The 27,255-nt window shown below is 39.2% G+C and overlaps 3 protein-coding genes across 6 annotated transcripts; 2 read left to right on the top strand and 1 right to left on the bottom strand.

Annotated features, from left to right (window-relative positions):
• Positions 1-86: 86 nt before the first annotated feature.
• Positions 87-22,561, top strand: LOC111336220 (PDZ and LIM domain protein 7). Of its 2 annotated transcripts, XM_022942276.2 has the most exons (10): positions 94-296; positions 413-564; positions 2,848-3,153; positions 3,352-3,452; positions 4,311-4,418; positions 4,934-5,041; positions 11,195-11,576; positions 12,023-12,203; positions 19,462-19,698; positions 20,348-22,561. In XM_022942276.2, the coding sequence occupies exons 1-10, from the start codon at positions 195-197 to the stop codon at positions 20,432-20,434; spliced, it is 1,764 nt and encodes a 587-aa protein (XP_022798011.1). In that variant the 5' UTR covers positions 94-194; the 3' UTR covers positions 20,435-22,561. The 2 variants fall into 2 exon arrangements, with proteins under 2 accessions (XP_022798010.1, XP_022798011.1); XM_022942275.2 differs by lacking the exons at positions 19,462-19,698; positions 20,348-22,561 and adding an exon at positions 16,100-18,560 and having other exon boundaries at positions 87-296.
• LOC148735434 (uncharacterized) lies at positions 5,048-11,182 on the top strand. Of its 3 annotated transcripts, none has more exons than XM_088752373.1 (3): positions 5,048-6,206; positions 6,332-7,097; positions 7,356-11,182. In XM_088752373.1, the coding sequence occupies exons 2-3, from the start codon at positions 6,931-6,933 to the stop codon at positions 7,573-7,575; spliced, it is 387 nt and encodes a 128-aa protein (XP_088608499.1). In that variant the 5' UTR covers positions 5,048-6,206; positions 6,332-6,930; the 3' UTR covers positions 7,576-11,182. The 3 variants fall into 2 exon arrangements, with proteins under 3 accessions (XP_088608499.1, XP_088608500.1, XP_088608498.1); XM_088752372.1 differs by having other exon boundaries at positions 5,048-7,097.
• A 917-nt stretch (positions 22,562-23,478) lies between the features above and the next one.
• Positions 23,479-25,084, bottom strand: LOC111336199 (uncharacterized). The gene has a single exon (XM_022942248.2). The coding sequence runs from the start codon at positions 25,082-25,084 to the stop codon at positions 23,522-23,524; it is 1,563 nt and encodes a 520-aa protein (XP_022797983.2). The 3' UTR covers positions 23,479-23,521.
• Between the last annotated feature and the right edge of the window lie 2,171 nt (positions 25,085-27,255).

Genomic DNA, 27,255 nt, shown 5'->3' with positions numbered 1-27,255 from the left:
AGAAGTTCCGAAGGTGTGTCTCGAAGCCAATCAAGTTTCATAACTATCAATCCATTGTGTATGAGCCAATTGGAATGCCGCTCCACCCGGGTCTTCGTTCTGTGTGCGTTGGATGACTGTAATGTTTTTGATGTAGTGTCGTGTGAGGTGTTTTGTAGACGTAATATTTGGAAGCTGTTTCCAAACATTGAGAAATGGCGGGGACTTCGTACACGGTTTCGCTCCGAGGAGGTGGCCCGTGGGGTTTTCGACTGCAAGGTGGCAAAGATTTTGGCAGTCCTTTGGCTATTTCGAAGGTATCATTTGCTGTAGTTTGCTGAATCATTCATCGAATGACCAAGGGTGCAATGTTAGTTGTGTGTTTAACTAAACCTTACTGATTTGCACGCGATTCCGACACTTTTCTTTGCAGGTTACACCAGGTTCTAAAGCTGATGTAGTTGGAATAAAATCAGGGGATTATATTCTTGAAGTAAATGGAGGTACAACAGAGAACATGAGTCATTTCGAAGCTCAGGATTCTGTAAGGAGGGCTGGGCAGAATTTAGACTTACTGCTTCAAAGGTAAGATAATATGCCTAGCTGGATGCATTTTCTACGGTTTTGATAGCTTTCAGGCCTGTGTAAAATTATGACCGGCTTTCAGCTCTTAAGATATTCGTTCTTCAAGTTTCAGTACACTGAGTGTTCTGCGGTGAAATGAACAACTCAAGAAGATTTCACGTCGTTTTGTCCATTTGGATAAATTCACACTTGGAGACAATTAAACGACTATATTTGCATTAACTTGGCGAGTAACAAACGCTTTCCATCATGGAGAAAAATTTTTTTATTTGAGATGACCATAGATTGAAATACTCCTTCAGAATTGTGACGTTGGAGAAAAGGAATTGGTTCGTGAAACCAACGACAATTCTTGTGGTTGCAATGTAATTCGATCATGATGTGGCTTTCCGCAGATAGTGGACGCCAATGTTGAATTTTGAGTAAAGATTCTTGTAAATGTTTATGGACCAGCGTCTTTGTTCGTTCTGAACATCTATCTCACGAGGCTGGTTCTAAAAAGCTTTCAAGAGATTATTTTCGCTTGTTGTTCTTCGTAAAAGCAGTTTAGGATCAAGTGAGTGGAACGTGATGAAAGTTAAAACTACAGTATAAAGCAGTTTTTGTTGCAGTTTGTCGAGTACATTTGTGGAACACATTGATTTTGCTGCACTCCAGAATTTTCAGCATCCCGACAGATTCGAAGCGAGATGTGTGTTAAAATCTGTGAATAACTCTTTCAGTGGGCAGTTCTTGTTTATTATAAATACAAAAGTTCATGTAAATTTTATTGTGTCTCGATTAGTAAGATTTTGGCAGGGTTCGATCCGATTAAATCTGACTTTGCAAGAGTCTATTTTAGTATGTCCGAAAGGTTCTTTGGCGTTTTGTAAACAATCTTTGGTAGTCTTTGACGTCTTTGACTGATGAATATCCTTCAACTGTCGGCGGGTAATTCTTCGGCAAAAATTACTGGTTCGAAAGTGAAGATTTAAGTTTATCTCATGTATATTTTGGATTGGTGATTCTAGAACATGTCAATTCCTTGTTTGGTTTTCTCGTGCTAAAAGAATGTGATATTTTGAGAAGACCTAAACAATGATGAGAAATGGGTTCTAAAATACATTTGTTTCTTTGAGAGACGTGTAACAATTTCTTACATGGGCAGCTTTCATTTTGCCCCAGCAACCATATCTCTTTGTTAATTTATGCAAGTGTGTCTTTCATCGATAAATTCCCTTTATTTTGAATCTTGAATTCTCCTGTAGAACTGGAAATTTTTTTCAGAAATCATGAACTTTGTTTCCATTGTCAGATGTCTTGGTTTGGAGCAAGAAATAAGTGTCCATGCAAAACTTAGTCATTTTTTTAAAGAAAGATGGCTTAAAAAGCTCTCTTTATAATTTCTAATCAGTATAGACTAATAATAGATAAAGTTTCATGATGATTAGCCACATTTGGTTGGATAGCTTCCAAGCCTTGATTGGTTCACCTTGCACGTGCGATGACTTGTGCAGCTGTCTCTGGCTGCATTACTCAAGAAAGTGAAACCAGCCTGCAATGCTAAAAGTTTCATAGCCTGTGTAGCTAGCAATCCTGTCAGCACTGTACGGTTTTGTGTGGGCCTAGTGATGAGTGATGAAGTGGCATGTGGAAAAAAAAAATGCCCATGAATGATTAGGGTGTTTCTCCTGCCACCCCAGTCTGACACCTTTTTAGATATCCAATTAATGCAACCAAGCAGAAGATGGTGGCTAATAGTCATGTCTTGAACTTGGCTCACACTTGAACTTGACTTGTGGCATGGTATAGCTACAAAAAGACAATCCAAATTGTAGCTAGCAATCCTGTCATAACTGTATAGTTTTGTGTGGCTCTAGTAATGAGGGGTGTAGCAGCATATAGAAAAAAAAAATGCCCATTCATGATTAGGGTATTTCTGGTGCCACCCTCTCTGACATTTTAGATATCCAATCGGTACAACTGAGCATAAGATGGTTACTAATACTCATGACTTGAACTTAACCTCTGCTTCAACTTAACTTGTGCTAGAACTTGACACATGATAAAAAAGACAGTGTAAATGACAACTGCAGATTTTGGTGCTGCACTTTAAGATGAATCAACTAACATTCAAAATATAATGGAATCGATTAATTTTGATTGCTCAAGTCTCCAGTTAAATGAATCAGTCTCCTGATTCATTTAACCCCTTTAATTAACTCCAAGAACAACTAGCATCTGAATTAAGACTGATCCGTGCAGCAGAGTTAAAAGTTATACATTCTCCCCTCTGTATGTTAGGAAAGAGGGGACTAAATCAGTTGTAGTGACAGAAACTGTACACTCCGCAAAGGTGGATCACAAATTTAATGCAAGAGCCAAACCTTTTGGTGCATCATCACCTCCACCTTCATCTCATGCCCCACAGCCATCAGCTCCAACAGCTGTCCACACATCCCCAGTAGGTAGCACAACCTGGCAGCCCCCAACATTCCAAGCTCAGCATGCTCCTGTTGCCAAAACTGGACCAGTGGGATTGTCAGGTCCTCCAGCTCCTCCTCCGCCTCCTAATCCAGCTCCGCCTCCTAATCCAGCTACTTATGCCAGGTGATGACAATATTATTTTGACCACAATGACAAAGGAGGACTGAAACCTCGGCCTGTTCCATCTGATTTTCAAGTCAGATGCTCTGTTAATGGAGCCACTGAGAACCTTTTTTTGTAACCTTTGGTTGGCACTGGTAAAGGAACCAGGTACATTCTAAAAGGAATTTTATTAATTTTGTTTGGATTTTCTGTTTTTAGAGAAAGTGCTGATCACCTAGACAGTGGAGTTTCAAGACCAAGCCATGATGACAGAGATCTTGCTCAGCGTTTTAAACTGGATATCAGCGAGGATGGTGACGGTGAGAAGATGATTCCTCATTTTAAAAGTATTAACAGTGTATTGATCTCTATTGATCTCTTAGACAGGGTTGCCACAGTCAGAGAAAAGTCAGGGAAAAACAAAAATTTTTCAAGGTCAGGGAAAAGTCAGGGAATTTTGCAAAAAGTCAGGGAAAATCTTAGTTCTTGTCAAAGTGAGCGAAAAGTCAGGGAAGTTTGTTTTGAGGGTTCCACAAAAGTTTGTTAAGTAGTCTATCGAGTGTAGCAAATCAGATAGAAAGCTTAAAAGCGATGGAGAAATGTCAAAGTGGATTTGGCCTGTTTGATAATTAATTTAATTCAAGGTCAGTGAAAAATGTTTTGAGGTCAGTGAAAAGTCAGGGAATTTTCTGGGTTCTAATGAGTGGCAACCCTGTAAGAACAACTAACATTTATGTGTAGTATCTCCTTACAGTATCATCCCATGAATCAAAAGAGTGAAGGAAATGATCACTAACTAAGAAAGCTCTTGAGTGTTAGACAAATTCTTGTTGTCAACACCATAGGAAATGTGTAGAGAACAGGGTGGAGAATTGTGTAAATGGGATTTCTTGCCATTAGACATGGGAGTCTGCAAACACTTTTATTTGATGTTGATAGGTCAATTGTGTGCCAAGTAATCACAATTAAGTTCAGAGCATGCAAATCTCAAACCCAAAATGTAATAATTTGTTTTGTTTTTTGTTTTGATTCTTGTGTCTTAAGGATATTTTTGGCAGAGACAAAAGGCCATGTCAAACGAGCCAGAAGTCTTTTTTTTCTTTTTACAGTGAACCAACCATTTTAGTTAGAAGTCCCAAAAGCTCTTTTTGTTTACATGTAGTTGTTTTTTCCATTAGTGGGCTTTGCAGATGAACCACCAACTTGGGGTCATCCACCAGATCCCAAAGTTCAGTCCAAGTCTTTCAAGAGACTTCAGAAACATCTGCAGCAAGCTGATGAGGATGGTACGTAAGAAGTGCTTGAATTGTCCCTTTTACCTTGTGTCCTTAAGCTTTATGTCTTCAAGCAGGATCAGGTTCAGGTTATCCTTCATATTTGTCAATCAATCTGTCATTGAAGCAACCCCTTTTTAAGTATTGAAAGTTATCTTAGGTTTGCATTTGGTTTATATTGCTTTGGTCTATAATTGGTTAGGAGAAATCACGCTCAGATGCATAAGTGAAGTCTCTCAACCAATCAGATGCAGTGCCCCTCTTTTTATTGCGGTGCCCCTCTTTTTATTGGCGCTTGGAGCAAGCAGTTTTATTGTTCTTATTTTGAATTTTCGTTGGCTCATTGCTGATTGGACATTGTGATTTCATTGGTTTTGGTCCTACAACACTAAAAGTGCTCCATGTCAACTTAAGCTTTCCATTATTTAAGGCTGGGCCAACTTACATTTTGTAGAAAGACTTTAAAAATGTATACATAAATTAGAGGTGATGCAGAATCCTTTCACTGTTTCTGTTTCTCTCAACAGATCTACCTCCACCTCCCCCTGAGGCTTATGATGTCCCTGAAGAGGATGCAGAAAAGCATGTGCAGTCAAGAACTTTCAAAATGCTTCAGGATGTCGTGGAAGGAGGAGGTTGATTTGATAATTTTTATTTTGTTAAATTTACCTGCAGATAGTTTTTGATATGTGGAATCACAAAAGAATTAAGCAAATGTGCATTTCTTCCTGTTGATGATTAAAAAAATAAAGTAATCATCCACAGAGGTGAAATGGAATTTAAAGAAATTGCAGAAAGAAAAGATAATTTGATCTTATCAACTGAGGTGATGATGTGAGTTAATCACTGCAAAAAGATAATAGAGCTGACATTTTGAGGTATACACCTTGGTCAGAGTGAATCGATTTGCTCAGACAAAGGTTTAACACTTAGAATTTCCGTGTGGTGGCCAACTCACATTATCAACTCCACTGATAAAACCAAAGTATCTTGTCTTACCCTATACTGATGCAGCACCACAGCTTTGTTAGAAACTTACCCCATTTGTATAGAAAGAGAAGTATAAGGAGCCTGAGTTTTCTCTGGCTTTTCGCCCCAGTCTCTGCAGTTGTTCAGTTGAGTGTTATGGAAGACATATAAGTTTTTTGGTTGTTCATCACGGCAGTTCTCAACAACTCCATTAAGAAATAATGCAACAAACAGCTGGTCATAGGATTAGATTCATATCATTGATATTCCCCACAACAGCTTGATTATTGTTAGCCAACATTAGTTCATGTCCAATATACCAATTTTTAAAAATAACTTTGAGGCTTTCATGACAAATTTTGAATTTTTTCAAGATTTCTTGTACTGTAGCCTCCGAGAAATCTCGAGTACACAACTTTAAAAGCTGGGAAAAAGCTGGGAATTGTGTTCCAGTGTTGAGTTATCAGGAGAGGGCAGTTGATTTTTCACCTGTATTTTTACTTTCATTCAATTGGTGCAAACAACTCACCTGGCTAATCATGCTTAAAGAAGGAGGAAACTCTAAGTGATATTTCTTAATGTTCAATCCTGTCACACCATAGTTAGTAGAGGGGACTGGTTAGGAAACGTGGTAAACTTCAAAGGGGCGGCCTATTGTCTGTCCCCTGAGCTTCAATTGGACGTCACGTGACCAATGACCCTGCGCAGAACCAAAACAACATGGTGGACATAAACGACTTATTTTTCTTTGGCGATGATTTTGATGCCATATTGGAAACTTTGGAAAACGAGGAAGAATCACAAGAGCACTTTGTCAAAGCAGCTGACTCTGTAAGTCTTTGAGAAGCCTTTAAAACGTTATTTTCGCCCAAAAACTTTGCAGTTATTGATGCCCTCAGCAGCGGCATCAGTAGTAGTAAAACATATTTTTTTACTGAAAGTCTTTCAATTTTTAGGTTCAATATGAAGAAGGAATTGTTTGCGAGTTGTGCCAAAAGAAATGCAAGACTAAGGCTGGATTAAAAAGACACAAGACAGTAAAGCATAACGAAGAACAATGGCGGGGAAATCAACCGACTCAAGAAGCCAAATTCACTGCTGAAGACTTCGAAGTGTTGTCAATAAAAGCATGAGATAAAATAATTGAAAGAAAAATCTACCCTCAAAGCGTAAGAGAAGAGCTACAAAGATATACGATTGCCTGGGATGAAGAAAATAATTTATAGACTTCTCAGCAGTAGAATCCATGTATATGCATTTGTTTAAAACTGGAAATGCAGAACAATTCTACTCAAAGTACTATTCAAGAATAGGCCTCGATTTAACAAAGATTTTTGTGGGGTGGGGTTAAGTAATGCGACAACATTGCTTAGTACCAAACTGGCTGATTGATTGATAGCTCACAGCAAACAGAAAGATGAATCACCAAACCCCAATACACGCTATGCATAATGAAAATTTGCTTGAGAAGGCTGGTAACAAGTTTACACGAAAGCGAGGTCGGTCGGGCCACTGTGTGTTTCTTCGGATACTTTTACCTGGCAAGTAACACATAATGAGCTCGGTTTCAAACAATTTAAAGCTCTCAGAAGCAGATATTCCTGGTTCATCATTAAGTGGGAGAGCTCCAGCTAATTTAAAAGTTCAAGACTTAAAATTCTGGCTAAAATGCAGAGGAGATCCCGCCAAAGGTCTAAAGATGAAAGCCCAACTTGTTAAAAGGTGAGATGACAACAATTGATTCTACTTTTAAAGTATTAAGAAGCTCATAGATATTATTGTCCATTAAAGAAAGAAAACTCATAAAATGTTCTAATTGATCCAAAGAGATATTGAATTCGGAATGTAAAGTTATAGATCGCTCAGACTCGATCGTCTTTGATTGAAAGTGCGGTTCCGCACCTTAATTAACTGTTGGATACGAACCAGGATACGTATATGTAAATGAAACATTTGAAATTTTTTTTGTTCAATTTGAAGGGTGGAAGAGTATATCAAGACTGGAAAAGACAAAAATGTAGTCGATCCAGACGAAAATAAATTATATACGAAGCGTAAACAGCGACGAGAACAGGGGAATGCCATCCAGACACAACCTAAGAGCAGTCCTGCTGCAGTCAAGTTTCCAGCGGATGGTTGGTCATCCAGCTTACAGAAAATGCCAGCTTTTAGCAGGGCAGAGTTGGATGCGCATATATGAAAAACCGGTAAAATCATCGATCCTCGAGGTAAAGGCCATTCTCTTCCTACTGGATTTCAAAAGGCAAAGAACTTCTTGCTTGACGAGTATCTGAAACAGATAGAAGCTGCAAGTGACAATCCCTATTTCTATTTTAAGTCGCTTTGTTACCACAGTTTTAAAAAAAATGAAGCTCCACACAAGTTGAAAGTAGCTCTTGACCTCATAACTGGTGAAGGCAAGGAAGCATCTTGCACATGCGTGGCTGGTAAAGTGGGACTCTGCAATCATGTTTTAGCTTTAATGCTAAAGCTTTGTAAATTTTCCTTATATGAATGCAGTGATACCACACAACTAGACTCGGAGGATGACATGACATGTCATGAAAATGTACTATTTAGTACATCTTATTGTTCACATGTTTAGTACTTAGATGAAAGGTCTCAAAGATTTTCATACTTCCATGAAAATCACTCTACTAGACTGAAATAAGTGGATTGCGTGCATTAGTCAGAAATGCACATACACTCCACATCTGATTGAGCAGTCCTATAAGATTCAGTGGCACTTCACCATCCCAAATATGGTAGTTCTTGATTAAATTGATCGCCTTCTCTATGTGGATCCTGACACTTGCAATCTGTTGGGTTGTGATTACATTCTCCTTTGACATTTGAGCATTTTCTCCAAGAAATGGAGGGATGTTAAGAGACACTCCTAATGGTAGTATATCTTCTATTGTGAAACCCTTATCTGCCATTACAGCATATCCTTCGTCAAAATTTAAATCCAAAAACCCTCTCCTCGTGACAATCTCCCTGTCTGATATGCTTCCGGTATATAGTTGACTGATAAATGTGATGGCGCCATTTGGTGCGATGCCAACAAGATCTTTGAAGGTAACATGATTTTTGTATGAACTAAACAGTTTTGAATTTAGCAGTAGTCCACTTGGCATTTGACAACGTATTTCGGTGCAGTCAATTATGACTCTCGTGTTAGGATACTTCTCCTTAAGATATCTGGCATTGTTTTGTTTACAATCGCCCTTGAGGGCCAAATATTAACCTGACCAGTTTTTAAATACATATAATTGATGTATGTTGTAAACAATGTACTGATCGTCGACTGAGACACTCCAAACAGATTGGCCAAATGAAGTTCAGCAAATCCCCTTCTCAGTCTACACATTACAATGAAAAATTCATCAATCACTGCCAGTTTTCTTGGTCTGCCAGCTTTTCCTTTTTTAGTGTTTTGGGATGCCTCTTCCTCCTCCTCATCTTCCTGGTTTTGATAAAAGTCAGCAGTGACCTCGTTCTTGTTAGATGAATAATATCTCACATTTTCCCCTTTGTCTCCTGTGTTCAAAAACTTGAATATTGCCAGGAGTGTGCTGTAGTTAGGAAAACCTGTATAAAAAGCTATGTTCTCATCCGACTTCAAATTATCCAACTTGAAAAGCTTTGCTTCAGCATCTTGTAATTTTTTCTCGAGTAGACTGCATTTCTTTTCCATCCTCTCTTTCTCGGCTTCATGATTAAACAGAGTCTCGAGAGCTTCACGACGCTCTGACCAGAGTTCAGCCATGAGGTGTCTGTTCGCCTTTTCTTGTTGCTGTTTCGCTATTTGAAGTTCATTAAGCTGAATTTGAAGTTTCGATACTTCTTCTTTCAATTTTGTATTATCTCTCCTGTACTCTGCGAGTAGTTTCCTCTATCGTCGGCTCGAGAAATTCGTGAACAAATTTGCTTGTCGAAGCTTCTCTCGGGATGACGTCTTTAGAAGCTTTCAGTCGTGTTGAGGGTTCTCGACGCTTGCTTGGTGACTTTTTTTTTTTTGGCGATTGAGAAGACCAAGCAAACTTGGATGGTATGGATCCTGGCTTTAATTTTACAATTCCAGCCAGGGTTGTTTTCATGTCTGTCGTCTTGAAATGCCTTGAGCAAACCTTCGTACGACCAGTGAGTTGAAAATCCTTTCCAGGATCTCTTCGAATCGCATGAATCCAACTCTTACATAAATTAGGGTCCTTTGGAAAGTTAAAAAAAGAAACTTTGTCTCCTCCTGCATTCCGATAACCCTTGAAGGTACACTGGGGAACACAACAGTTCAAAGGCATCGATCGGCAAATACACAAATTAAACCAAAAGTGTTGAAAAATGACACAAATTCTAAGAGATTCAGCTTTGCAAACACAGAGTGGCCCGACCGACCTCGCTTTCATGCGAACCTGTTACCAGGCTTCCCAAGCAAATTTTCATTATGCATAGCGTGTATATCCCTACTAAACTGTGTGATAGAGAAATGGTTACAATATATTGGAGGATATGTAATGCACAAGCTTTATAGCAAGGTGAACAATGTATACAATCCCACAGCACATACTGAACAAACGGCTTCAATACTGAAAGCTGGCAAGCAAGAGATTTGCATGTTGCAGAGAGTCAAAAAATAATTTAATCTTTAAACCGAGGTGGACTTTGGGCTATTTCTAAACAACCTCAAACAATTTTTAAGAGAATAGAACATAATTTTAGGATTCTGATCTCAGGAAGTCTCCAGCTGAAGATTGACAATGCAAAGATTGAATCCAAATCAGCTTGTGATGTTCAATTGGTCTCAGCATATAATACCATGTTGTTGGACTCGGACATAGTGGTAGATAACAGCATTGCAAAAGATGTATTGGACAGCATTATTCATTTATATGTTCCTTTACGGTGTTTTTCACTGGCCAAAGATGTTATACAGAAACAAAAATTCAATGTAAACAAATGAAGACAAAAGCACTATGAAAGGAAATTTGTCGACCCAGCAAAGAACAAGAAAGGCAGATATAGTTAGAATTAAGAGCCTGCAACAATCTGTCAATAAGTAACATTAAGTCAACAACTCTAGTTTTAGTGAGCTCGTTGAGCCAGTCTTCTCACCACTTATTGTATTCTGCATTTCGTGGCGCCGGTAGTTTCCAGATTCCAATTCCTTTACTTTTCCTACACGTTCCACAGCCAAATACTGAACAATTTTCACCTGGCATTATGACCACTGACTTAACTAATATTTTTAACTATATTTTGAAGGGAAGATGTCGCTTGATCACGGAAAAAATCCAAAAATTAAATGCTACGTTACTGTCAAAACAAGCCTACGGTGCCTTTTTGGATTTATGTGTACAGGGTCATTGTCATGTGACCTCGATAAAATCAAACAATAACCTATCCGATTGAAGTTTGCCACATTTCCTAACCAGTTCCCTCTACTAAGTATGGTCACACTGAATGCCTTTATTTGCAATGTTGTTTTAAGATGACTAAATTAGGTTGTCAATGAAGCCATACAAGCAAAAACTGAAAAGTCAGCACATTTGATCTGATGCTCTTTATTGAGAAGTAACTTTTGGGCTAAAATTATTTCTATTGGTACAAGTTGTGCCTTTACATTTTGTCATGTTTACCTGAGCTTCAATGATCATCTGCATCACATTAAAGTAATGTCTGTTGAGAAATTCCCTGGCATATCCTCCCTGTAGGAGATGTTACTTTTTGTGTATTATCTGTGGCATAGGGTTTTGAGAATGATATCATCTTGAAGAATAGGATATATTTCTTCAACTGCTGAACAATTATTTTCCTCATAGATGCTCCAGGGAGTGTCTTTGACAGGCAGAAGTCAGATCGCTCTAAGCCTTCCAACACTCCACTACCCAAAATGTACAGACCTAGTCCACCTGTTATTAAACCTGCCCGTGATATGCCAGTTGCTCCACCTGCACCAGTTATGGCCAGGCCTGGCCAACCTGCGCCTGTTGCATTGCCAGGGATGGTTCAGATGAACCAGCCACCTGAGCCAGTCCGGCATCCAACACAGAAGCTTCCATCATCTGCCTCTCCTGCAGCAGTCTCTCCTACATCATCCCCTGGGCAGCCTGAATGGAAGAGAACGCCTTCAAAGCCCCCTTCTGCACACTCAGTGGAGGAGACCAGAACACCTTTCTGCGATGCATGTGGAGAGGAAGTTTTGTAAGTTGTTTGAGGCTAAGATACTATAGTCAAGACTCCAGAGCATTTCTTCAGAGCAATTAATTTCGATCCAGTGCCTGAAATTTTCAACACTTGGATAATTTTGTTAATTTAGTGGATGGAAAGCTAAAACCAGATATGATTGGTTAAACATGTTTTGCTGTTCATGATGCTATTCATATTTTGATTTCTGATTGGGCCTGTGGATAATTTACGTTCTTCTGGTTGTGGTTATGACTGTAGCAACCACAATAGAGGTTATCAATCAGATGTTGGTAGTCAAAGGAATAAGTACATTTAAGGAAGAGAACTGAAAGCAACCCTGCAACCCTGCAACCTTGCAACCCTGCAACCCTGCAACCTTGCAACTCGGATGAGTGTTTCACAGTGCCTTTCAGTTCTAGTTGTCATTCATCACTAGTTGTTTTCTGTTCTTGTAAAAACAGTGGACCTTTTGTGAGTGCAATTGGTAAAGCGTGGCATCCGCATCATTTTGTGTGTGATGGATGTGGTGATTCGCTACAGAACCAGGGCTTCATTGAGGAAGGCGGAAAACTTTACTGTGAAAAAGACTTCAATAAGTTCTTTGCTCCTCATTGTGAAACTTGTAAGCAGCCTATAGTTGGGGTGAGTATATAATTTTGGTTAATTGCATGCATGTGTTCGTAGGGAATGATGGTAAGATATAGTCCTAAAAATAATTGCTTTTTGTTGGTCTTGTTTACCAATCCAAAGAAAGATCATTGGCAAAAAATGCATTGATAATTTAAAAGAAGTTTTATGACTATTTTAAACAACTAAATTATCTAATAGTTAATGAGCAATAGGTAGCAATGCTTGGTTGAGATAAAAGGTGCATCAGGCTTTCTTATCGTGACGACAAAAAAAAGGGGGGGTCAGTGTTAAAGAATATGAATATATGAAAATCATGTGTACTGCAGTTTTAAGAAATGTATGAAAGCGACCCTGGCAGTGATAAACACTGCTTATATAGTAGTGAAAATAAGACCTAAAGAAAATTCAGGCCCATATGGGATATGAACCCATGACTTCTGCGATACTGGTGCAGTGCTCTATCAACTGAGCTGACACGCTAACTGGGAGCCAGGCCTTAAATTTTTTTCCAGACCCTATATCATGACTATATATTAAGTAGTTTTCATAACTGCAAGGATCACTGTCATACAAGGGGTCTTTGAGTCATGTTCTTGGGAAAGACACTTTATCTTCCCATTGCTCTTTTCATCCAAGGATATATATATCTTATTAACCAAGCGTGAGGGCCGTACTGGGAGAATATCGGCCCGAGGTCTTGACAGTACGGACCGAGCGCAGCGAGGTCCGTACAAAAAAGACCGAGGGCCAATATTCTTCCAGTACGGCCCCAAGCAAGCTTGGTTAATAAGAGATTTATTATACGACTGAAGTTCAGAGGGACACAAATGCGGTATCATTCGGGACCATTCGGGACAGTGCCCGGTCCAATACTTAGAGAATATCGGACCGGCAACAGAGCATTTTGATTGGTTGATTTTAGTTATTGGCCCTCTGACTGCCCGAGTCGTGTAATAAACTTGATTATTGGCTAACTGTCAGGAAAGCTTGGTGAAATACTGATAGGTAACCTGCAATGGGGTAGCATCTTACAGAAAGGGAGCAGCAATACTCCTTGTGCAACTCTGTGCTATAGAAACCAAGGAATGCTCTGGTGGTGCAGGCCACTTAGCTGGTGTTTGGCAATTTACCTTGTGTAGTAGTGTGACTTTGGAAGGATGCATCATGCATGGAAGGAAAAGTTAACATTAGTTCTGCTATTTGAGAGAATTTGGTCAAATGTATCATCATGCACTCGAACTAAGGTGCTGTATTTCAACTCAAATCAATGGTTTTTGTGTATTGTTTTTATGGAAGAGTGCCAATGCTCCCATAAAGAAAAGAATGTTTGAAATGCTATCATGGTGGAATTTCTCCACTGCCTATAAAATGATAAAAGGAAATTGGTGGATTTTCCACAGGGGTTTAAATGAGTCTCTCTCTTTTTGGAAAGTGCTCTTAGTAAGATATATGCTCTGTTCATGGGGTTATTTGATGTTTTACAATTAGCCTGCGAATTGGTGTGTTGTTACTGCAAGGTAAGTTTAAGGGGAAAGCACACATACTTTCACCTGGAAATAACAATTCAATGTTGCATATATTTTGTATTTTAATGATGGACTTCATTTACTCCTCTTAAACTTGTGTAAAGTATGTTTTTGGAATGGTCCTTATATCAGCCTTTGACACAGCCAGTACAGCAGTTCTCCAACACTGTGGATATGTGCTCTTGGGTTGCTTAGAATCCCACTGTTTCATTTGGCCTTGAGACATTCTGAGAACCTAAAGAAAAATGAAAAATTCTGTGGAGCATTTTTCTGAGGTATCTGGAAATCAGAACTCTTTTGCAAACTGAAAAAAAAGGGAAGAATTCTCAGTTGTGGTTTTGAGATGAAATTGTACGTTCTCTTAAGGGTAAGAAATAATCTACTATAATCTGTCATCTGCATGTGCCTCCATCTCCCTGCATAAACATGTTTTTCCTAAGTTTGGCCGAGAGATATCGATTGAAAGAATGCTATGAAATTTTGCCCTTTTTGGTCCCTCAGATTTTGAAATGGAATGTCATAAAACACAGAATTAGAAAAAAATGTAGTTTGCATTTAGACTTAAAAATTTTTGCCCCAGTCCAGTTTTGTAAAGCACATTACACTTTTATCACCTATTGTGGTGTTCATTGTCTGCATTGTCCTGAACGTAAGTCATTTTTTCTCTTAAACATTAATATGCTGTGCACTTTACATTGAGAAAATTTGCAAGGTGGCCATAAGAGTATGGTCAGTGTTTTTGTTTTTAAAAGAAGAAATGTCTGTCTGAAACCACGCTTAACTCTCCAAGATATCTAGTTCTGTTAGGGCTATGTAATAAATGGCATTTTTAGATTTGTACTTATTCCACTGGAGTCTAAGTGTTGTCTTAAAATAATGTTACAGTCATGTGACTGACCTGCGCAATTGTAAAGTAGCTCTTATGGTAATGTTTCATGAGAATTTTGAGAAGAGTCGAAAGAGGGGAACGTCTGTTTTGCACAGAAAGTTTGAATTGAAGTAGTTGAGTGACTGTGCTAGGTCAGAGGTTTTTGGTAGGGTGTGGTTTTCTGCACGCGGTGTGTTAATGTGCAAGGCAAATATTCACAGGTAAAAAAAAAATATGTGAAATTGGTCTTTTATAGAAAAGAGGCAAAATTATTAAATCTGATTAAAGAAGGCGCTAAGCGGACAGCAGAAACTGAGCAAGCTTTTGCACTGTCTCTTCCAAAATGGTTGATAGGTGTGTATAAATTTATCGCTAAAGCAAGCGATTCAGTTTGTCTTTTCACACCAGCCCTACTTTTAGAAAAGATTAACATTAAACAAGCCTGTAGTTACCCCCCTGTGCTGGCCCCAAGGAAATCCACTTCGGTGACATTACAGTGGAATAAAGTTGCTTGAATTACATTGGCTGAGAAGGAGATGATGCTACGAAAGGAATACTGGAGGAACCTCTGCTTTAGTTGTGTTACAGAAAGCCCCCCTTTTGACGTGACCTATGAGGTTCGTCTGTTTTCCCTCGCTGAAGAAAAGTGAACGGTTGACTGACCATATTCCGTGCGTGGGACAACGACGTCTTTTTCAAGGCGTGTACATCATTTGACAGTCGCGTGAGACGAGGTTTTGAAACTTCTAACTGGTGCTCGAAAGTTTTAGTTGTGTCCAGAGAAAGGAACCATGCGCACTGTTTTGTGGGAAAACCTAAGTTTTTAAGACGTAGCCAATGAAAGCAAAGTCTGTTCCACACCATTATATGTAAAGCACTTAGCGACAACATAGCTCAGTTATCTCTTGTAGCTTTATAACAATGCACTTAACTTCTCGCATTTTAAATACCTTATATAACCACAAATAACCGCCAAAGTGAACACACCAATTTCGTTCCTCGAAGGTAGATCAGTTGCATCTTTGTGGAGCCATTCCACGGTGACGTTTGTTTGTCTCTGATTGGTTGTTGCACGCTTAATTTTCCCGCCAAAAAGAACAAAAATAAGAAAGCCTTTAAGAAGCCCTTAACATCGTCATCCGAATGAGCGAGTGAGGGCCTCAAGTAATAGTATGACGAAGATAATGCTATAAATGGTGTGTTACTGAATGAGGGCGAGCGAGGGCCGTAAGTAACAATGTAACGAAGATAATGCTATAAATGCTGTGTAACAAATACGGGCACTTAAATTAAAAAAGAAATAACTTAATAACTTAATATAACCGAGTAACCTGCCTTTCACCTGCACAGCACTGCACCATTTTATCGACAAATTTTCAGTACGACTCGTTTCAGCAACTTCTTTCGTGGGTCGCTCGGCCAGACTTCGGGGTATAAGTTGAACCTTTCGTAGTCATTATAGCGTTTGACTTAAGTCTTTGTGACGCGATGTGTTTATTTTCCTAAATTTGCAGCCAAAGAGCCTGCATTCATGCCCCCCAGCGGTTCCTCCACCGTCAAGTGCGATGCTTAAGGCAATACGCGAGGGTTCCATGAATTCCAAAAATCCAGCAGAAGTCGCCGCAAAATCGAAAAACAAACGATTTAACAATGCGTTAACTTTAAAGAAGGAACCGGAGGAAAACCAGGCTAAATTGACGAATGGCTTTCAGTCAAGTTATCCAACACCTGTCTATGGAGTGAGTTGTCTTCAAAAAAGAACCTCCTCTGATAGTAAGAACAGTTTGCCGGCCTCCTCGGGAATTTCAAATACCTCCAAGGTTGAAACTTTAAACAATACTCGCGCAGAACCTGGTGTGGGGTCGATACGGGAGAAAGTCGTGTCATTAAAAGAAGCTCTTCGTAGTGCCACTGAACGTGAAGCTAAAGCCAAAGAAGCGATTCCTCCTGCGGTTAAACGCTTCAAAGAAGCCAAAATTTTACTGGCAAAACTCGAGCGCAAGAGGTTTATAGCCGAGGATAAGGTGACTAAGCTAGAAGATCGTGTTCAGAATCAACAAAGAAGATTAGATAGTAAATACAGATCTCTTAATGAGAGCTGGCAGGTAAACCACAAGATTGAGCGCCAAAAATCAGACGATTTGAGAAACATTAGGAACATCGAGTATGAACTGACGGAGGTGAAGGCAGCCAGGGAGGCGTCCATGCAGCGCGTTCGCGAAGCGTCGCACCGCGCTGTTGTCATCCAGTCCGCGCTTCAAAACGCGGAAGACCGAAAGCGCGAGCTTTACTCGCGCAAACGCACGTTGCAGGACATGTTGGAAATGTATCGCAAGCGAATGAAAGATCTTGGAAGCACGTGTCAGGAGAAAGGTGCCACTGTAGAAAACAAATTCCTTCAGATTAATTTGATGGAGGATTACATTGCAGATAGCAACGAACGGTTCGGTCGAGCAGAGAGGAGGCTGTTGCCTCTAAAGATCTACATCAATCAACTACATGATGCCATCGACCAGGCAAGAAACGAAACACGCCATGCTAGTTACCTTCTGGCCAACTGTCAACAACGGCTTAAAGGACGAAAATACACCTACTACCCGTTTGAGAAGTAGTGATGTTTCAATTGAGCGAGCGTTCATCTGTAGAAAAACTAGATTTGAAAAAACCATGACGATTAAGCTGAGTAGAGTACCTTTGAATGGTTATCGCTTTAAAGTTTCTGGAATTGCTGAAGTGAATAGTGCGCTTAGCGTTTCAGCGGATTTTTCTTTTCTTTTTTTCTCACGTTTAGTCCCCTCTAGTCACGGTGATTTGTGGTTAAAGATGCACAGTTATCGAGCACAAATGCAGTCATGGATGCTGTGCTCGTTTCTTCGATTTTTAGTCTTGCACTATGGGTCCAAACGAGAAGCATCTCACTGTTATGTTCTGCAGTCTTCCATATTTTTCACTCTCTGGAGCCTAGTATAGGCTGTTGGAGTTCAACCGGGGAGGGGCAAGGGGAACTGAGAGCAATTTCCGAGGCACAGTTAACTTGCGCTGTAGTGTGGTCAAAGTGGATTAAGTTAGTTGACGGGAATATCATTTGGTGTCCTAGTTTTTTATTCATAGAGAGAGTTTTTACAAAGACAGCTTTAAAATTCATAGTAGACCCGCTGGTTCCAGCACAAGTCTTATTAGTCGTATTAGTTAGTAGTATCGTAGTTGATTTTCATTTATTCATTATTTTCCATGAAGTTAACTAATGACTACAAACTTTTTAGTGTGTATCTTATGGAAGATACTCAAAATTCTTAGAGAACCATCGAAACTTTCGAGTCTAACGTAGAAAGTAAAGACGTTCCTCAATCATTTTGGTTGTAAAGTTCATAATTTTATACTCACATGAAGTAGAATTAGAAACGCTTTTTTGTATTGTTCAGTTTAGAGGAGTTTGAAGACACGAATTGCTGGTGATTTTGCAGAAATATATACAAAGTATTGGTTCATGTTAATCAAAGGCAGTTTTATTTTTGTACCCATGTGTTGACAACATAGTCGGAAAGCGAGAAATCTGAATGAAGTAGTTTTCGAAACGCTTTTTTGTTTTGTGCAGTTTAGAAGAGTTTGAAAAACATTAGGTGCTGTTGATGTTTGAAAGTGTAGTTTCATGTGAATCAATAGCAGTTTTATTTTTTTTTATCTATGTGTAGACCACAGTCGGAAAGCTAGAAATCTGAATCGATTTGTAAAGCTTATTTTTTCCCTTCATTTGCATGTTAATAATATCACACTCTTTTGTCCTTCGACAAGAATATATTGTTAACGCCCGAAAGAAAAAAAACCTATTTTTTAACGCGAGGAGTAATATATTTTTCAAAGTAATTGTATTTACGTTACAGATATTTATTTTAAAGTTTTGAAATTAAGTTACTGATGAAGCTTTGTACGTTTTATCTCCTGCTTTCAGTTATTAAATTTAGCTTTTCCTCATAACACGTCGTCAAAAATATACTGTATTGGACTTTTTGTTGTGATGGCAATTCTTCGGTTGTCGACGTGAGTTGCCGGAACATTTTCGGACGTTTTCGGAGGTTTAAGTCATAATTTGCAACAATTGTGGCGACGATTCTACTTTCCACCTGGGGTCTTGAATATCAATGGCAGCAATCTTGCGTTGGTTTTAGTCGATTTTAAAAGACCTGGAACATGAAATATAAAAAAAAAAAAAAAAAAAAATCGGCAAGGGAGAAAAAAATACAAAACAGGCAAGAATAACACAAGAAAGAACAAAGATGACTGAAGATAGAGAAGATTTAAACAGATAGGGCCAAATTTTCAAGATGCACATATTTCTTTTGCAAAATGTGAATATTGATACACAAGGCTCTTTATCTCTAGGAGGAATCATTTTTGTGTCACAACCAAGTGTAAAGAATGTCTCTAAGTTCCTCATTAGATCTTTGTAATGATACTTTGTAGTTTTATCTTGTGCTTGATGGCAAACCGTTACTCTGCATCAAAGACCTTGAGGGACAGCCTTTGAACAGCTCAGATGTCAATATTTTCTTGCCACCTTAAACTTGTGCGCAATTTAAGGTTGCTCTGTTCGTCCTCCACTGGTTTTGTCCTTGAGGTTCAGACAGTGACACCACTGCAGACGCTAAATTGATGATAACTGTTGAAAGATCTTGGAATTTTACAGAGTTGTCGAAGCGAAAGTGAATCCAAGCAAACAAAATTTGTCTTTCGTTTAATGCTATTTCTTCTTTGTTGGCACTTTTTTAGAACTGATACTGACATGTGCGAAGTGCTCTAAAATTAGCCTGTGTGAAAGTCGCGTTCGAATCAAGCCAAAAGTTGAGTGACGTTTTTTCCAATGACTTCGTTTTCGCAGCCTTGCGTTCAAGCTGTGGGGAAGACATTCCATCCGGAGCACTTCATCTGCAGTCATTGCGGCAAGCAAATCGGTTCCGAAGGCTTCAATGTTGATCGGGGAAAACCATATTGTGAAGAGGACTATAAGAAACTGTTTTGCGTAAAATGTGCACTGTGTCATCGGCCGATCGGTGGAGGCGAACGATGGGTAGAAGCGTTGGGAGAACCTTGGCATGCATCCTGCTTCAAGTGTCAGGTAAGGCATCATTTGACGCGTGCTTAAGTCAAGGATGTGGGTGACAAGGTTGACTAACGGTCATCGCGCTTGACTCCGGGTTGAAGAGGTCTGGGTTCCAGAGGTCGAGAAGACGAAACGCTTGAGGGTCCCCGCTATTCCATCTAGGGGGTAGAAGCAGCAGTCTTAGTCGCTTTTACTGCAAGATAAGTTTCGTCTTGATGGCTGTTTTACAGAAACAAATGTGCGAAATAATCTAGTAGGTGTTGTATCATAAATTAGTCTGACCACTGAAACTGCCGCAAAGTTCACATTTCGTGGGAGAGCAGTATCCGTGTTGGAATCTACTGCTGCAGGAACCATTACTTGGAGCGTTCAACTTCCATACTGAGCCTATGTCACGAAATTAACCCAGAGCGCTTTATTTTTAGACTATCTTTTCCCGGGAAATTAACCACGCGCTAGGTGTGACTGGTCGAAGGGCTTCCATGGGGAATCCCATTTCGCGGTAAATTCAAACTAAAAATGGACTTGTCTGGGAAGACACAGTGACTTAAACAGGGCAGTTGAACGCTGCCTTCAAAGTGTTGATTAAACAGTTTTTTTTTTTTGTGACAGTCGGAGACTAATTTATTTTTCCTTTTTCTCCTTTTTACTCTATTGCTAACAGCACCCAGGTTGCATTAAACATTTAGAAGGAAATCAATTTTATCAATATGGCGGCAAACCGTACTGTGTGCTCCATGGTGCGCCATAGAAAAAAGAGAGAAGAATGGGTAACATTCTGTTCCTGCCTTCTACCGGTAAAATGTTATTGGTGGGATGATTATGACAGCTTTTGTAATTCAAGTAGACTTTGGTTTACCTGGTAGATCTATGTTTGCAAAGATTACTTTCTAATAGTAGATTATATTACTCTCAAACTACAGTTCATTTCGTAACGTCAGAGGTTTAGAAAATTAAAAAAAAGTGAAAAGTTTGAAGTAAGTAGAAGGTTGAAGGGGGCATCAATAGAAATACTAGATTTTTTATTTCTAGTTCTTGTTGACTTTTAGTTTAGATTATTGGTTTTATTTTGCTTGGGGATTTCTTGGTAAATTGTGTCCAAATGGATTCTTCGTGTTATGAAGGAGCCCGCAACTAGTCAGTGGTTTGTGGTGTTGCTCAGTGACGTAAAGTATTCATTCTTGCGTTAGATGACGTAATTTTTTACGCAGTGATGTCGATCCACGTTTTCATTGGTTGGAACAATGACGTCTGTCTTTAATTTGTTTATTTGGTAACGACGCAAGGAAATATTGGTCTTAGAAATTGATGCTCTCTAATAGCCAGATTTAAACCTAATTAGATTTAGAGCTACCTAGTGGTATTTCATGTTTCTTTCTGTTGTGTGTGAATCAAATAATTTTACTGGACCTTAGACCTAACGAGGTGGTATCCAAGTATTTTTACCCGAAAATCGCGCTATTTCTCGTTAAGCACGCGGATTGATCGACGAATCGCGAGAAATAGCGAATGAAGGCGCATCAACCTGATCATATATATGTAATGGCTATTTTTAAATATTTAAAGAGATTTATTTGGCAGGTTCTCGCGTTCCCGCCTTCATTTTGGCCGTGGAAATTAATTTTCCTGAGTGCTTTCGCGTTTGACTTAAATTGAGAGGAGTCCTTGCAAGCATTTGTCATCTCTTCTCAACTTTCTTACGTTAAAAGAAAAAAAAAGGTAAAAAAGTATAGAAAAGAACAAGAAAAATTCATGCTGGCTTCGTTGTAGACAAATTATGTAAGCATTAGAATTTCGAAGCTGAGAGATTTCCTGTTGTGCAGCTTAAATGTCGTGTGACCTTTGAAACTAGTTGGTCATTAAGAAAGAATCCTCTCAAACAGAATAATGATTCACTCTGAGTCGTAATTTATTTTTTCCTAAGAAATCGTGCAAAAAAAAAAAAAAATCAAAGGTGTTGGGATGTTCATGGAGATAGTTTCATTTAGATATAAGATGTAGTTTTGATAATAAAACTTTTGACACAGTATGAGACATTTTTTTGACTGTTTTTATATTTTTTTCTATTTGCTACATTTTGTAATTTTTCAGTTGCTTTCAGAGTAAGGTTCCGTTATTTGTAAGTTAAGTTAATTCAGCTTTCCGCTGGTATTGGCATTGTGGTCATTAATAGGGACAGTGCTTGCGAAAGGTAGCATTTTAGTAGGTTCGTGAAAATGCTAGTTGTGAAAACAGGAACGATAAAATGGTTAAACAATTGTAGTGAGGGTATAATAAAAGAAAAACGTGATGAAACGTCGGTTCCTAAGTTTCCATAGTGCTTGTTGCGCATGCGTTCATGGTCTCATTCTATGGAAAATTATGCTACAATGACCACCACTAAGCCAATAATTAATAGTCATATTATTTACAGTTGCATGGCTGCATGACATGAATTGAACTTTATGATGATTGAAAATTAACTATGCACTGAAAGAGAGGGGTGGTTGCATGTGACCAGGCTATAAAGCTGGAAGTGCTTAGAGAGAAATAATGGCACGCGTAGTTCATTTGTGACACAAAGGAAGTCATCAAATCGACTTGCCGTGTAAGTGTGGTGGTGCGATCGTACGACCTATTCCATTCTGCTAAGTTACCATTTCATCGTCCTCTCAATGTGGGTGTCGCCGTCAAGAACGCGTCACGGCACGCGTACATCGCTTTTTTTTTTTTTTAATATATATGCCATTATCTATTAGTTGTGGTATAGGATATTATAAATGTACTTTGTAATGCGAGCTGGTCGACATTAAGAGCAAGTGATTTTTCACCTCGTAAACAAAAATCTGATTTTCAATGTATGTGCTATTTCAGGAATAAATTTATACCTCTTAGAAGTTTTGCTGGTCTCTTAATGTTTTTCCTTTTGTGTATGAGATCTCAACCGTGAATGCACATTTAGGAGGGAAGTTCAGGTTGAACGAGGGAAGATTTGGCGAACTCAAGCCCAATCCTCCTCATTCTTTTTAAACTTTGTTTTTTGTCACTGACGGTGGTTTGACGTGAAGTGTACCAAAAATTTGAGTCGGACGCTGTCAGTTTGGATCTTACTTAGCATTCTTACTGTGTTGTTATTGAGTTTCATACCTGTTTTTCCACTTCTTTGAGATATGTCCAAAGGACGAGGAGCTACAATGAAAAGGGCCAGAAAATGGCAAGGTTACCAACTTGTTTCCGAAATGGAGACGTCCATTGTCAGCTCTCTAGCACACTTGAAAACAATTTTCGAATGGTCAAGTAACTTGTTAGAATCTCAAAACGAGGTAAGAGGTAAGCTTTCATAAATACTCTTGGATAGTTGCAGTTTCTGAGACATACAAGCATTAACAACCTCAGCGGGGTTGATTAAAGACAATATTTAGTTGCGGTAACTCGTTCAGAATGATAGAGAGACAAGGTCAGTGTTAATATTACGTTTCCTTCAGTTTTTGTTCACACCAAATTTTAGTCTCCTACTTCAGTCTGCCGTTGTTAGATATGTCATACGACGCGTGACCCGAAAGAAATTTCCTTTTTTCTGCCACGGCTCTGGTAAAATTTGTCAAGTTGTTCAACCGTGTCTTTTGCGACGTCACTTTGAATCCGGAATCTTAGAGGTCATAAAACCACCGCAAACATCTATCAAATGAAAAAAAAAGAAAAGAAAAAAAAGCCGGCTTTAATGCATACTTGTTTTAAAACGCGGGACAAGATCGGCAATCCTCGCGGATTATTATCTCACTTTTTATTATTATAATAATTTTCTTTAATGCGAGTCGGTTGTGTGATTTTTACATTAAACGAATAAAGCGTTGATTTTTTACGTCCAAGCATCCGATGCAAAGCGCACAGATTTATTTGCAGCATTTTCGGCCTGTTCGCTGATGCCCCTCCTATCTCCAGTCACAGTATTCTTCCTCCTACGCACATGCGCCGTACGTGGATTCATTAAGGGTCTCAAAGTATCAACCTCTGTGGTGTGTTTCTTATACATTTGTTGATTTTGTGAACTGTTTTCACTTTCGTCTCGTTGCGTATTGAAATCTTGTTGAGTTTCGTGTATATCTTTCCGTCTTGGCTGCACACTTGTAGTTTCTGCCGTTTCTTGTACAAGCCCTTTATCAGAGTGTTTCACCGAGCGGTGACTCGTTTTGGGCCGCAAAGAAGGCGTATTTACCGAGCCTGATTTCTCGGCCGCAGGGTCCGACTGTGCTCGTCGCCGGCCAGCTGTACCTATCATTCTGTTTACATTGATTGTTTTACGAGCAAGATTTTTAAAAGATTTTCTCCTTTGCCCTGTAGTCATCATCTTATCTTCATCGTTATCTGTCGCTTCGGCTGCCGCTCCATCATTTTCTGCATATTCGTCAACTTTAGCCTCACTTGCCTCGTCTAAAGCAATAGGTTTGTGCATGTTGTGGATAGCTTCGGACGAAAGCTGTCCCTTCTGCTTCAACCCTTTAAGCAAAGCGGTCGCAATGACAGAATGGCCAATCTGCCGGAATTTTCCTTTGATTCGGAGGGTCTCTTCCATAGTTAGCGAAGCGCATTCGTGGGCGTCGACCGGTTTTCGGGAACGCGGCGTTTTTACCAGATGTGAGGGTAGGTCGCAAGGAACAGAACGCGCGCGTATTGTATCAGCTCTACTTGGAGCTATTGGGGTCAACAAAGCTGGCGAACGAGGTCGATGGCGACTGTCGACCAATTCGTCGGTTTTTTCTCCGTTCAAAGGCCCGTCAATTAATGGCGATTTCTTTTTAATCGAATGGCTGCAATCGGCTGGAGGGTTCGGTGTTTTGATGACTGGCAAAAATGATCCACTTTTGCCGCAATCCTCGGATACTTCGCTTTGTATAGAGCCAAACGTCGGCGCCGAAATCTTTCGTTGTATCAGTGCAGTTTTACCACTTGATATTCCCTGTGGAGTATTTTGACGTGTTTTCAAATCCATACTTATTTTGCGTTGCAGCGGATTTGGCGACGGGATTGTGACTTCAAGTGAAGGCCTTCGAGAGGTGGTTTGAGGTTTCGAAGCGCAAGCACCCTCTGTGTCCTTTTCATTCATAATTTTTTCCTGAACGCCCGATGTAGATACGCTTGCTTTTCGCGTAGCAACAAGTGTTTTTCTCAAACTTCTCTCAGTATCCACAAAGTTGTCATCAACGGCGGCTGGCTGAACCCTTCGCCTTAACGGTGCCCTAATCTGTAAGAGAGTTTCCTTGACTTTAGAAATCTCTCGAAGTTCTCTCTCAAGTATTTTCCCTTCTCTTTGATACATTGATATTTGTTTTTTCATGGCTATTTCGTGCATTACATTTCGATGTTGAGCGACGCCATCACGGTCTAATTTGTCAAACGACTTTCCCTTCTTCCCGGTGTTCATTGTGCTCTCCTTCTGCACTACTTACAAGCAATTCACAGATTGGTTTAAGTGCTCATAAACACTTTTTCAAAGTCGATGCTTTAACCGCAGAATATCGGTCACAACAACTCTCATAACGAATGCTAATAGGTTTGGCAACCATTGAAGCGAACCCATCGGGAAAAAGGCTTACTGCAAAGTTTACAAAACTAATTAACGAGTTGATCCCGAGCTGTATTTTAATGAACAGCACGAAAAAAAAATCTTTTGCAGCAAAAGTTTATTGTTAAACTTAAGGCTTTTGCAGCCAAATTTAGTTTTCCGAAAACTTTGGAGCTTAGCTTAAATCTGCGGTTTTGTTGATTCTCCTTGAAAACGGTTCTTATCACACCTTTTTTAGTGTTTGTAAAATTCTTGGTGTATCTGGCAACCTGTGTACATGTTTTCTCTGTTTAAACTTCCAACTTCAAAAGCGATTTATAATCACTGAATTCCATCACCTATTTACAAAAGCGTATGCAGGGATTAGTGTCCGTACTTGTTTAAACTACGGAAAACCTTTGCATTCTTGAAAAAATTAATCGCCTTGTTAAAGGACTCGCAAGTGTCAAAATAGTCTCAATGTGGTCAGTCTCCCTGCGAAATAAATTCATTAAAAGATTAAAGAGAATACAGCTTCAATTTGTTTTGGACAAGCGAAAATTTTGACGACAAAAAATATTCCACGGTGTAACCTGAAAATCACGTTATCGCTATTTTTAAGGTTCAACAGAGATGCAAATTCTATTTTATTTAAAAGTGTTCTACTGGATGATTACATATCATGCTTAAAAATTCCTTAATTTTCAAACACTGCAGATGAAAAGCAAATTGAAGGCAAAATTTTTAACAACATACTTTAAAAAAGCTTTCATTATTTATAGCTCATCGATCGTTCGACATTCTAATATCACGGTTTAATAGTTTTCTTATTGGCAATTTTTTTTCTTTTTAATTGCTTTATTAATTTCAACCTGTCAGTTATATAACATTTAATCTTTAGATTTTTTCCGACTGAATGTGGAAGGTGCATCGGACAAAGAAAATATTGATTGAGTCAACAATAGAATTAAATTCTCTTCAATGGATATAAATTACTGAAGAAGTCATATGAACGACATAGAAATTTAAGGCAGCGAAAGTAATATTTGCCCTTATTAATGGTATATTTTATATCTGATTTATATGCCCATATTGACCGTTTCTTTTCACGCAATTCGCTACTTAAAAATTTGGAGTCCACAAAAATTGTAATTTGCAAGGCTGACGGGAAACGCAAATGTTGGCTTTGCGTGTTAAGGAAACTAGGAAGAAAAAAAGTTTAGTATCTCTACTCAGCAACATACCCGAAAGTAAGAGAAGATATATTCTCTTGCCATAAGGTAAAGTTTTCTCGTTTGAAAAACACGGGTTCCAGTCATAGACATTCAAGCTGAACCCGTGAAAATTTCGGAATACGATAGGTGGAAAAAGAGACGCCTTATTTTACACAGGCTCGATTTCCGCCGCCCTCTCGAGTCTGGTCTTTTTCGTTCCGAGAAGGGACAGCCTTCTCTTCGGGGAGCAGCGCGGGCTCTGGTTCCCGAACAGCGGTTGACAATTGAGCCTAGATTTGGCTGCAATATCAGCGCAAATCAAACACAGCGGTCGAAAGTTGGGCAAGCTCAATTGGACCAATATTACCCAGGCGCGCTCGGGCGCACTCCATTTCCAACGTAAATAATTACTTCTGACATAATGAGTACCACCAGTCTAAAAAAATTCGCTTTCTCATTTACGTTCTTCCCACAAAAACGTTTGGAAAAGGTGCATAATAAATCTATCAGTTGTACAAAAATCAACAACACGACGTGTTGGTGACTCACTGGATCTATCGCGGTTCCTGCGGCATAAAGCGAGTCCAAAAAAAACAAAGGTCAAACGTCGGGCATGCGCACGGAGATCAAATTGTGTTTGCCGCGCATCAATTTCCCGCGCTAAATCTCAAGGTAAACATAAGTTATAACCACTGTCACGCTAAATGTGCGAAGAGAATTTGAAACTTTCTTAGAAATCTCTAAAAGGAATCAAAAGTAGGGAGAAGAAAAACTGTGGACTTATCGAACACAAAAGCTTCAAATAATTTACCACTTTGCTTTGAGCTTTATCAAATT

Source organism: Stylophora pistillata, chromosome 3 (assembly GCF_964205215.1).
Source record: "Stylophora pistillata chromosome 3, jaStyPist1.2, whole genome shotgun sequence".
Classification (NCBI taxonomy): domain Eukaryota; kingdom Metazoa; phylum Cnidaria; class Anthozoa; order Scleractinia; family Pocilloporidae; genus Stylophora; species Stylophora pistillata.
Note: the sequence above shows the minus strand (reverse complement) of the source record. Positions and strands in the feature narration are given on the sequence as shown.